The sequence below is a fragment of the Phyllobates terribilis genome, unplaced genomic scaffold (genome assembly GCF_046119375.1).
Source record: "Phyllobates terribilis strain yellow unplaced genomic scaffold, ASM4611937v1 Scaffold_2__4_contigs__length_985480577, whole genome shotgun sequence".
In the NCBI taxonomy this organism is placed as follows: Eukaryota; Metazoa; Chordata; class Amphibia; order Anura; family Dendrobatidae; genus Phyllobates; species Phyllobates terribilis.
This window is the reverse complement of record NW_027362762.1, coordinates 781,294,555-781,307,070: the sequence shown is the minus strand read 5'-3', so window position 1 is coordinate 781,307,070 and position 12,516 is coordinate 781,294,555. Positions and strand designations below refer to the sequence as shown.

At 43.9% G+C, this 12,516-nt stretch overlaps 1 protein-coding gene across 3 annotated transcripts in view; it reads right to left on the bottom strand.

Annotated features, from left to right (window-relative positions):
- The window catches only part of ASMTL (acetylserotonin O-methyltransferase like), a 58,768-nt gene that overhangs the window by 33,357 nt on the left and 12,895 nt on the right, over nucleotides 1-12,516 (bottom strand). For all 3 annotated transcript variants that reach the window (XM_073667361.1, XM_073667363.1, XM_073667362.1), the window contains exons 4-6: nucleotides 12,156-12,203; nucleotides 9,807-9,871; nucleotides 9,554-9,618 (exon numbers count right to left, since the gene is read on the bottom strand). In XM_073667361.1, the coding sequence (XP_073523462.1) occupies nucleotides 9,554-9,618; nucleotides 9,807-9,871; nucleotides 12,156-12,203 (178 nt within the window). The remainder of the gene's footprint in view (nucleotides 1-9,553; nucleotides 9,619-9,806; nucleotides 9,872-12,155; nucleotides 12,204-12,516) is intronic.

Genomic DNA, 12,516 nt, shown 5'->3' with positions numbered 1-12,516 from the left:
CATGCTCGAGTCTCTGCCCCATATGCTTCGCGGCCAAAAAAACTTTACGGGGATTGCCTGCCATGCACGAGCGATCCCCGCATGGTTTTTTTTGGGTGTCTAATAACCGTGAAACATGCGGAGCAGGGACTCGAGCATGTCACTCGAGCACACGCTGTACATGGTGCATACCTGAGTACCCGATGCAAACTCAAGTAGGGAGCACTTGCGCTCAAGACTAATGACAACTTATTCAATATGATGACCTAATGTAAACAAATTCTGTGTCGTACCTCTGGGTTCAAAATGTTCACTATACACCTTAATAAAATCCTTGAGGGGTATAGTTTCCAAAATGGGGTCACTTGTGGGGGAGCTCCACTGTTTAGGCACATCACGGGCTCTCCAAACGCGACATGGTGTCCGCTAACAAATTGAATGGAAAATCGGCTCAAATTGTTAGCGGACGCCATGTTGCGTTTGGAGAGCTACTGCGTGCACAAACATTGGAGCTCACCCACAAGTGACCCCATTTTGGAAACTAGACCCCCCAAGGCACCTATCTAGATGCATAGTGAGCACTTGGAACCCCCAGGTGCTTCACAAATTGATTCGTAAAAATGAAAAAGTGAAAAAAAAAAACACTTTTTCATATTTATGAATCAATTTGTGAAACACCTGGGGGTTCCAAGTGCTCACTATGCATCTAGATAGGTGCCTTGGGGGGTCTAGTTTCCAAAATGGGGTCACTTGTGGGGGAGCTCCAATGTTTGGGCACACAGGGGCTCTCCAAACACAACATGGCGTCCGCTAATTATTCAAGCAAATTTTACAATCAAAAAGTCAAATGGCGCTCCTTCCCTTCCGAGCCCTGCCGTGCGCCCAAACAGTGTTTTTTCCCCACATATTGGGTATCTGCGTGCCCAGGGGAAATTGCACAACAAATTTTGGGGTCCATTTTTTCTTGTTACCTCTGTGAAAATAAAAAAAATTTGGTCTAAAGTAACATTTTTGTGAAAAAAGTTAAATGTTCATTTTTTTCTTCCACATTCAAAAAATTCCTGTGAAGCACCTGAAGGGTTAATAAAGTTCTTGAATGTGGTTTTGAGCACCTTGAGGGGTGCAGTTTTTAGAATGGTGTCACTTTTGGGTATTTTCTGTCATAAAGACCCCTCAAAGTGACTTCAAATGTGATGTGGTCCCTAAAAAAATGGTTTTGTAAATTTTGTTGGAAAAATGAGAAATCGCTGGTCAACTTTTAACCCTTATAGCTCCCTAACAAAAAAAAAATTTGGTTCCAAAATTGTGCTGATGTAAAGTAGACATGTTGGAAATGTTATTTATTAACTCTTTTGTGTGACATATCTCTCTGATTTAAGGACATAAAAATTCAAATTTTGAAAATTGCAAAATTTTCAAAATTTTCGCCAAATTTCCATTTTTTTCACAAATAAACGCAAGTGATATCGAAGAAATTTTACCACAATCATGAAGTACAATATGTCACGAAAAAACAATCTCAGAATCAGGGGGATCCGTTGAAGCGTTCCAGAGTAATTACCTCATAAAGTGACAGTGGTCAGAATTGTAAAAATTGGCCTGGTCATTAACGTGCAAACCACCCTCGGGGCTTAAGGGGTTAAACAGTAAGGGTGCTTTCACATTTCGTTCAGGTACCCGTTCAGTGGCCCCTTCGGGGATTATGTACAAAGCCCCTGCAAAACAGGATTCGGACATATGCGCATACGGGGCCTGAGACTATAATGGTGCTGGCAGTGTGAACGTGAGCTCTGACGTGCATCATTTTCGGGTGTGTACACCTACTGGAGGTGGACATCCAGCTGCAGTCTGAGTGTCTGCCTTCAGTAGGCGTGCACGCCCGAAAATGATGCATGACAGAGCGCTTGTTTGCTCTACTGGCACCACTATAGTCTATGGCGCCATTGTAGTCTATGGCGCTGCCGGTGCATACACCTTAATCCCTTTTTGCGGGGAGTTCGGACAGAAGCCCAGATGGGGCCACTGATCGGGAGCCTAAACACAATGTGAAAGCACCCTAAGAAAATAGTGGGCACTGTTAATCACCATGTCGCATGTATGTAAAGATTAGCTATGTATATCACAATCCAGCAACACATCCAAGTAATTTCTATTAAAAAAAAAACCCTCTTAAAAGGCGTTGTCCACTATTCGGACAAGCCCTTCTCAATCCCCTTGCAAAATAATAACACTTATACTCACTGCCTGCTGCTCTCTCACCTCCTCTGGATGTATGTGATTCGTCAAAGGCAGGGAGAGTAAGGTAAGGGTGATTGGCTGCAGGGATCGTGTAACACAATGTCACGTGATCCCCAGGAGCTAGTGACTACACCGTTGGAACGGCACTGACACCGGAGGTGAGCATAGGGGTTATTATTTCACAAAGTGGAAACACAGGGATAAGGAAGATAAGAATTTTCTGGACTTATTACTTTTGCCTGAGAGAGATTCCCAACAAATACCTTTATAGCTGAAATCTCCCATGATCACTGTCGTACTTTTTTGAGAACAAAGACAGCTGATGGAAAAAGAGTTCATCCATATCTTCAGTCTGTCTTATCGGCCTATAGTAAACTAGCTATTGAGCCCGTTCTACGCCCGGGTGGCGAGCATTTTTATTGGAATATGGTCTCTAATGCTGGTATGTGCTGCCCCCATCCTGGTATTTGTGCTCCCCAATCCTGTTCCTCCATCCTGTTATGTGCTGCCCTCATCCCTATCCAGGTATGCGTGGCCTCCCTCACCCCCCAATCCTGGTATGCGTGGCCCCCCTCACCCTCCAATCCTGGTATGCGTGGCCTCCCCTCACCCCCCAATCCTGGTATGCGTGGCCCCCCTCACCCCCCAATCCTGGTATGCGTGGCCCCCCTCACCCCCCAATCCTGGTATGCGTGGCCCCCCTCACACCCCAATCCTGGTATGGGTGGCCCCCCTCACACCCCAATCCTGGTATGCGTGGCCCCCCTCACCCCCCAATCCTGGTATGCGTGGCCCCCCTCACCCCCCAATCCTGGTATGCATGGCCCCCCTCACCCCCAATCCTGGTATGTATGGTACCCCTCATCCCCCAAATCCTGGTATGTGTGGCCCCCTCACCCACCAATCCTGGTACGTATGGCACCCCTCATCCCTGTCACGCTGTACACACACACACAAAAAAATAAACACTTATACTCTTTCTTCCCTGTGCTCCAGCGCTGCGGTGTCCTGTTCTGCCGGAGTACACGCGCGCCCATACCGTTCTGCTCGCCGCCATTTTGTTGAAGACACACTGCAAATGTGTCTTCAATAAAATGGCGCCGGATAGCACTATGCGCATGCGCCGACTTCAACATCTTCACTCCTGCCCCGGTCTCCGGCGAGAAGAGAGGCGCCGCGGCAACGCTCCTCCCGGTCAGGTAAGTATGTAAGTATGGCGCCGGAGATCGCAGTATGCGTTCAGTGCCTACGCACACAGAGATCTCCGGCGCCATACACACTCCTCTTACCTGTAACAGTTCCATGTGTTCTTCTGTCTGGAGCTAGACTGCGCGTTGTGCATGCGCAGTCTATAAAGGCTTCAGACAGAGGGACGCTTGCAGCGTTATATTATAGATACTACAATAGTGTCCTTTCTGTTCTTCTCTCTTTGTATTCCTACCCAAACAGTTTCTACAGAGCTACCATTCCCTGAAGCTTGGATCTCTGAAGATATATACGCTTTCCTAACATACAATGCAACACCCCCTTCCCTCTTGTCAAGCCTGTTTCTTATAAATAAATGTTAGCCTTCAAGGTTTGTATTCCAATTATGTGTATTATCCCACCACGTTTCAGTGATGCCTATGACATTGTATCTCTATTCCTGTGTTAGCAGCTCCAATTCTCCTTGTTTGTTTCCCAAGCTCTTTGCGTTTGTATACACACATTTTAGTTTGTAGTCAGGTTCTCTTGCGTTTTTACTTTCATTCAGAATTTGTTGTCTTTGTTCTTTATTTCCACTTCTAATAGCACGGTTCTCAACAGAATTCATTAACTGTATACTTTTTCCTGGCCGTATATTTCCCATCCCATATTGCTCTAGTTTAAAGCTCTCCTGATGAGTGTAGCAAGGCGTCTACCAAATATGTGTTTTCCAGTTTTCGAAAGATGCAACCCATCTCTAGCAAGGAGTCTATCATACAGGTAATGATGGAGGGGTGGAGTTAAGTGGTGGAGGGGGTCATGATTTGGGCTTTGTTTTGCAGTCACAGGACTTGGTCGACTGAATGACTACAAAGTGCCCATGAACTCCTCAAGTCTAACGATAGGACATCTATCCAAAAGCTGGAAACAGGACATTGATCCCAGGCACTCAAGCAAATCTGCATCGGAATGGCTGGAAATGAAAAGTATCAAGGTGTTGTAGTGGTCCAAGCAAAGTCCCGACCTCAACCCAATTGAAATGCTGTGATGGGATCTGAAAGGGAACCGGTCAGCTGTTACATACTGCCATGCAGTCCGACTGACATCACATATATCAGACACTGAATTTAGGATTTCAGCAGGTATGTTTGACTTCGAAACGCTGTGGCGTTTCATAGAAAAACATACAGGTGCATCTCACTAAATTAGAATATCATCAAAAAGTTAATTTATTTCAGTTCTTCAATACAAAAAGTGAAACTCATATATTATACAGAGTCATTACAAACAGAGTGATCTATTTCAAGTGTTTATTTCTGTTAATGTTGATGATTGTGGCTTATAGCCAATGAAAACACAAAAGTCATTATCTCAGTAAATTAGAATACTTTACAACACCAGCTTGTAAAATGATTTTAAAATCCGAAAGTTGGCCTACTGAAATGCATGTTCAGTAAATGCACTCAATACTTGGTCGGGGCTCCTTTTGCATCAATTACTGCATCAATGTGGAATGACATGGAGGCGATCAGCCTGTGGCACTGACGAGGTGTTATGGAAGCCCAGGTTGCTTTGATAGAAGCCTTCAGCTCGTCTGCATTGTTGGGTCTGGTGTCTCATCTTCCTCTTGACAATATCCTATGGGGTTAAGGTAAGGCGAGTTTCCTGGCCAATCAAGCACAGTGATACTGTGGTTTTTAAACCAGGTATTGGTACTTTTGGCAGTGTGGACAGGTGCCAAGTCCTGCTGGAGAATGAAATTTCCATCTCCAAAAAGCTTGTCGCAGGGGGGAACCATGAAGCGCTCTAAAATTTCCTGGTAGACGGCTGCACTGACTTTGGTCTTGATAAAACACAGTGGACCTACACCAGCAGATGACTTGGCTCCTCAAACCATCACTGATTGTGGAAACTTCACACTAGACCTCAAGCAGCTTGGATTGTGTGCCTCTCCGCTCTTCCTCCAGACTCTGGGACCTTGATTTCCAAATGAAATTTGGAACTCTGGGACCTTGTTGAGTGTCAATGACTGCCTTCTGGACATCCGTCAAGTCAGCAGTCTTTCCCATGATTGTGGAGCCTACGGAAACAGACTAAGAGACCTTTTTAAACGCTTAGGAAGCCTTTGCAGGTGTTTTTTGTTAATTATTTTAATTTAGTGAGATAATGACTTTTGTGTTTGCATTGGCTGTAAGCCATAATCAACAACATTAGCAGAAATAAACACTTGAAATAGATCACTGTTTGTAATGACTCTATATAATACAGTAGTTTCACTTTTTGTATTGAAGAACTGAAATAAATTAACTTTTTGATGATATTCTAATTTAGTGAGATGCACCTGTACTCTGGAAGCCACCGGGAACCAAGGAAGGTCAACGGGGGCTTCTCCTGGCTCCCTCCCCTTGAGTGACAGGTCTCTTCTCATTCAAGCACAGAGGGCGAGACCTATCACTTCTTGGCAGTGGATAGGGAGAAGCCACCGGGGGCCCACATGTCTTACAAGTCTACTACGCAGCTTGGTCCCTGATAGCTTTTTAAGTACGTTTGACTCTGAAATGCTGCGGTGTTTCAGAGACAAACGTAAAAGGCGGAGATCATACAGCCACTGCCTGATATACGCAGCCCGTGGATTTGACAGCATAAATCCGCTGTCAGGTTCCCTTTAACCCCTTTACGACCTAGGGTGTATTAGTACGTATCTGTGCCCTGAGCCTTATGGACCTGATACGTATTAGTACGCCCTGGCGATTTCGCCCGCACACAGGCTGTGCGGGCGCGATCGCCGCCGGGTGTCAGCTGATTGTCACAGCTGACACCCAGGGCTATGTGCAGGGAGCGGTCCCGCACCGCTCCTGGCACATTAACCCCCGCAATGCTGCGATCGAAGTCGATCGCAGCATTGCGGTGGCAAGGGGAGGTGATCGCCGATACTCACCTCCTCTTCCGGCCTCCAGAGATGTCTGCCGCGGCTTCCAGGATGTTGCCATGACGACCCGATGTTGTCATGACAACATTCGGGTCACCAGACAGCAGGAAGATTTTTTGGACATGCGCAGTGCATCTCCAAACTATCTTCTCCCTGTCCAGCGCTGACAGCCTGCATGGCACAGGGATGGTGCTGCATTCCTGTGCCATGCAGCCGATCAGAGAAAAAAAAGTGAAAGTCCCATAGTGGGACAAAGTAAAAAAAAAGTGTAAAAAGTGTCATAAAGGGAAAAAAAAAAAAATTGTAAAAATATAAAAAAAAATTAAAAAATAATCCACCAAAAATAAAAATATAATGTACCCATCAATAAATATTATTATCAAAAAAAACAATAAAAGTACACATATTTGGTATCGCCGCGTCCGGAACGACCTGACCTATAAAACTGTCCCACTAGTTAACCCCTTCAGTGAACACGGTAAAAATAAAAAACGAAGCAAAAAACAATGCTTTATCACCATACCGCCAAACAAAAAATGGAATAACACGCGATCAAAAAGACGAATATAAATAAAAATGGCACTGCTGAAAACGTCATCTCGTCCCACAAAAAACAAGCCGCCATACAGCTCCATCAGCCGAAAAATAAAAAAGTTATAGCTCTCAGAATAAAGCGATGCTAAAAAATAATTTTTTCTATAAAATTGCTTTTATTATGTAAAAGTGCAAAACATAGAAAAACGATATAAATGTGGTACCGCTGTAAACGTACTGACCCGAAGAATAAAGCTACCTTATCAATTTTACCACATGAGGAACGGCGTAAAAAATAAACTCTCGGGTTAGGTTTGTGCTAGGGTTAGGGCTGGGGTTGGGGTTGTGATGGGGTTGGGATTTTTTCCCAAAAGTAAGAAAAAAAGATGACGATATGGCGACTAGTGTTGAGCGCAAGTGCTCACTACTTGAGTTTGCATCGGGTGCTCTGGTATGCATTGAGTATCGTGGGTATTTGAGTGACATGCTCGAGTCTCCGCCCCATATGCTTCGCGGCCAAAAAAACTATGCGGGGATTGCCTGCCATGCACGAGCGATCCCCGCATGTTTTTTTTTGGGTGTCTAATAACCGTGAAACATGCGGGGCAGGGACTCGAGCATGTCACTCGAGCACACGCAGTACATGGTGCATACCTGAGTACCCGATGCAAACTCAAGTAGGGAGCACTTGCGCTCAAGACTAATGACAACTTATTCAATATGATGACCTAATGTAAACAAATTCTGTGTGTACCTCTGGGTTCAAAATGTTCACTATACCCCTTAATAAAATCCTGGAGGGGTATAGTTTCCAAAATGGGGTCACTTGTGGGGGAGCTCCACTGTTTAGGCACATCAGGGGCTCTCCAAACGCGACATGGTGTCCGCTAACAAATTGAATGGAAAATCGGCTCAAATTGTTAGCGGACGCCATGTTGCGTTTGGAGAGCCCCTGTGTGCCTAAACATTGGAGCTCCCCCACAAGTGACCCCATTTTGGAAACTAGACCCCCCAAGGCACCTATCTAGATGCATAGTGAGCACTTGGAACCCCCAGGTGCTTCACAAATTGATTCGTAAAAATGAAAAAGTTTTGTTTTTTTCATTTTTACGAATCAATTTGTGAAGCACCTAGGGGTTCCATGTTCTCACTATGCATCTAGATAGGTGCCTTGGGGGGTCTAGTTTCCAAAATGGGGTCACTTGTGGGGGGTTTCCACTGTTTAGGCACATCAGGGGCTCTCCAAACGCAACATGGCGTCCGCTAATTATTCAAGCAAATTTTACAATCAAAAAGTCAAATGGCGCTCCTTCCCTTCCGAGCCCTGCCGTGCGCCCAAACAGTGGTTTTTCCCCACATATGGGGTATATGCGTGCCCAGGGGAAATTGCACAACAAATTTTGGGGTCCATTTTTTCTTGTTACCCCTGTGAAAATAAAAAAAATTTGGTCTAAAGTAACATTTTTGTGAAAAAAGTTAAATGTTCATTTTTTTCTTCCACATTCAAAAAATTCCTGTGAAGCAGCTGAAGGGTTAATAAAGTTCTTTAATGTGGTTTTGAGCACCTTGAGGGGTGCAGTTTTTAGAATGGTGTCACTTTTGGGTATTTTCTGTCATAAAGACCTCTCAAAGTGAATTCAAATGTGATGTGGTCCCTAAAAAAATGGTTTTGTAAAATTTTGTTGGAAAAATGAGAAATCGCTGGTCAACTTTTAACCCTTATAACTCCCTAACAAAAAAAAAATTTTGGTTCCAAAATTGTGCTGATGTAAAGTAGACATGTGGGAAATGTTATTTATTAACTATTTTGTGTAACATATCTCTCTGATTTAAGGGCATAAAAATTCAAATTTTGAAAATTGCAAAATTTTCACCAAATTTCCATTTTTTTCACAAATAAACGCAAGTGATATCGAAGAAATTTTACCACAATCATGAAGTACAATATGTCACGAAAAAACAATCTCAGAATCAGGGGGATCCGTTGAAGCGTTCCAGAGTAATTACCTCATAAAGTGACAGTGGTCAGAATTGTAAAAATTGGCCTGGTCATTAAAGTGCAAACCACCCTCGGGGGTAAAGGGGTTAAAAGGGTTCTTCAAAACCAAATGCCAACAAACCTCAATAAACTGAAGTATCATTGTAAAGGAGAGCAGGGCAAAAATTCACCCAGAATGTCGTGAGAAACTACTTTAAGTTCTTGACCAGCTGATAAAGCTAGTCAACAAATTATTGCTTCGTTCACGATTGTGTTGCAGTGAAAATGCTCCTCAATATTTACCTTACCCCTGCCGTTTTCACTACAAGGCTTCCCTGGACCCTCTACAGGTCTCTGTATCCCTGAAGCCAGGAAAACCAAGACAAGTGAGGGACCACTGAAGTGTTGGAATTGGAGAGTCTAGAGATTGGTTTGGTAAATACCTTTTGCTATTTTAGACCATTTACGAACAAAATGGGTTGTCAATTCCCATAAGTATGAGAGTGTATAATATTCCATTACAGAATGAATACAGCTTATTTGCTGTACACCCTTATCACAATCTTTACAGACCGGTTGTGGAGGCTATGGCACAATTCTAAGTATGCTCTGAACAGAATCCAAAAGTGAAAATCCTGGCACATTCTGCCTATAAAATACATGACTGCTTAAAAGATTAACGGAAATCGCGCACAAAGCCCCCAAAATACCTTCTCTACTTCGGCAATGCACGATTACAACTCCTGTGAAGACGCTATGTTCTTTACCACTCAGCCTGTAAGGAATTGGAGAAAGAATTGTTATTGTTACCTTTGCTTCATCATTCAGAGGACGTACAATAGATTTACAAAGTGCGGGTTAAGCATTTGCGTATTTGTCGTCGGCGTGACATGTGAGCGATTATCATGCATTTTATTACAAAACGCAAAGTTAAATCAGCTATTTACTAGAAAAGTCTCCAACCTTGATAGCATATTGTAAGCGTCTTGTTTGTCAAATGGCTTTTCAAGGATTATGTCTTCCAGAGTCTGAAAAAAAAAAAGAGCACAATGCCATTATAAGACGCCACGTATGCATGCAGAACACAGAACGGCATTGAGATTGAGAACAATGGCAAGAGCTGTGATGTAATCCAATTATCACAATAATACAATGGGTGAGCCCACAGATGTGGGGATGAGGGAGGCACAAAAGACCGCCACACTCTGCAATAAGTGCGGATGTGAATTAAGGCTTTAATTCATATGTAGTAAGTCAACATACTCGACATAGCCGCTGCATAAAAGCCTGTTTAATCCTATGTATGACTGACTTTTGTGATCCCTTTCCATACAGAGGACCAGTAAGTCAGCTGAGAAGTACAGAAGGGAAGGCCCAAAGCCCAAGTCCTGGGCCCGGTCCATATACTGCACAAGACCATGACTGCAGCAATGAGAGAAAAATACAGGGAAACAAAACCTTTAATCCAGAAGGTTAAAAGAACGCAAAACGTATCGGAAATTGAAGCCAGACACTAATAAGCTTGTTGGCCGGGACCGGTGAGAAAAGTCTTGGGACCTCCCAGTCAATGTATAGCCATTAATACCTGAGACACTAAAGGTGGTCCTGGTCCGTGTACAGTTCATAGCGTGTGTTATGGCCACGAGATCCTCTCTGCATCATTTAGTGGCCGTGGTGGTTGGGGCTAGTGCTACCTTTCAAAGTAATCAAGTAGACCAATGCTGCGCTGTTAAAGGTGTTATCCAGCACTATATTATTTTTTTAGTATGAGCTAAAAAACTGACAGGCAGGTACTACCTGTCTGCTCTATCCGGCTGGCGATTCAGCTGCTCCACGTCAACAGAACAGCTCTTCCTCCTACGGTCTGCTCTGTTGTGATGTGCCAGTCATGCTGACTGACAGCCGACTTCCCCCAGTTAGGCAGAGGAGAGCCAGCTGTCAACAAGCATGACATCGGCCGTCACAACCAGTCAACAGAGCAAAGTGGAAGAGAAGCCGCTGCTCTGTCGACGTGACGTCAGTGTAATACTCAGGATCGCCGGCTGGAGCGATCTGTGACAGGCGCAGAGCTAGGCGCAGGGCAGAACAGACAGGTAGTCAGCAGCTATCTGCCTGTTAGTGCTTAGACTTGTAGTAAATAAAAAATATAGCCCTGGATAACACCTTTAAATATGGGAAAAGTGTCACACTCTTGGATCTATGAAATATTATTAGCGATACCCTGACTATGAGGCATCACTGGCTATATTCTGACTGGGAGGTCAAAGACTACCCTCACCGGTCCAGGCCAACAAGGTTATTACATACTGCTTTGAGGTAAGCCCTCTTAACATTAAGGTAATGTGTTATTTATCTCTCTTTGCTGAAGTCGTCTTACACAATAATGAAAGTTGTCAGCTATTAACCAGAGATGATATCGTTCTTTGTCATCTATTTAGCCATGAGATCACCCGTGCTCATACAGTTTATCACACCGTGGTGCACAGGCAGTTATGGGTCACCCTGAAGCTGTCCTTGGGTCATCCTATGACCAGAGCTGTCTTTGGGGCGTCCTCTGACAAGAGCTGTTTTAAATATTAACCCTCATAATTGAATCCAGGTGCTCAACAATCACGGCTGCAAAGGGAGCGACCACGAGCGTGGAGTCTCGGGACCCGAGCCGACGCCAGCAGTTTTCAGCTGAATGTGCATCGTCGGCTGAAATGTATTGCGGTGCAGAGAACTACCGACTACTTGCACTACAATCACTATACATGCCACCAGTCAGAGGCCGGCAGTCGATGTTGGAGTCACCTTTGCGGGTGGTGTGTAACTTCACTGCCATGTGTCGCCCGCCACCCTGCGCTACGTGGGAGTGAGTGAAGGTGAGAGGAGTTTTTTTTTTTTTTTTTAGGTGTTGGAGAAGAGGATGGTGGACATTATTATATGATGGAGACATTATTACAGATGGAGGCCAGGATGAGGAACATTATTACAAAAAGGGTCCAGTATGGTGGAAATTATTGCAGGATGGGGGGACCAGAATTAGGGACATTATTACGGGATGGGGGGACATTGTTATAGGATGAAACTAGTATGGGCGACATGATTACAAATAAAGTCTTGTACGGAGGTGTTACTGCAAGATGGAGGACATTATTACAGGGGTCTGTATGTCAAATCAACTTGCTGGTGAAGGCCCAGGTTGAAAATTTTGCACTGGGTCACATAGATCTCTAGTTACGCCAGTGGCTGAATGTGGAATATCTATAAGGGAAAATTTACAAGACAATTAATGTGCACATAGTTTACACTCACTTTTGCCACACTTACCACTATTGTGTCTGCTCCAATGACTATATCAGGAGTTTTCAAGTGCTTCTAAGGACAAAAGCAAAAAGTCTTAAAGTAACTTCTGCTCAATTCTCACAGTTTAAAGAAAGAAATATTGTTCTTAAAAATATAATTCACTTTTTTGCAAGGTTGCCTGCAATACCTTTAAATTAACTGTATCGAAAGGAACAATATAAGAGCATTTTTTATTTCAAATAGTATCAATGTCAGAGATTTGCCATTACACAGACATTATGGGGGAGGGGCAGTTCATGTGGTCTTGCCAAATGCAGAGCTTAAAGGGGTTTTCCCATGAACAAAAGTTAACTTTAATCAGTAGATCTTGGAGTAATAATAAGTT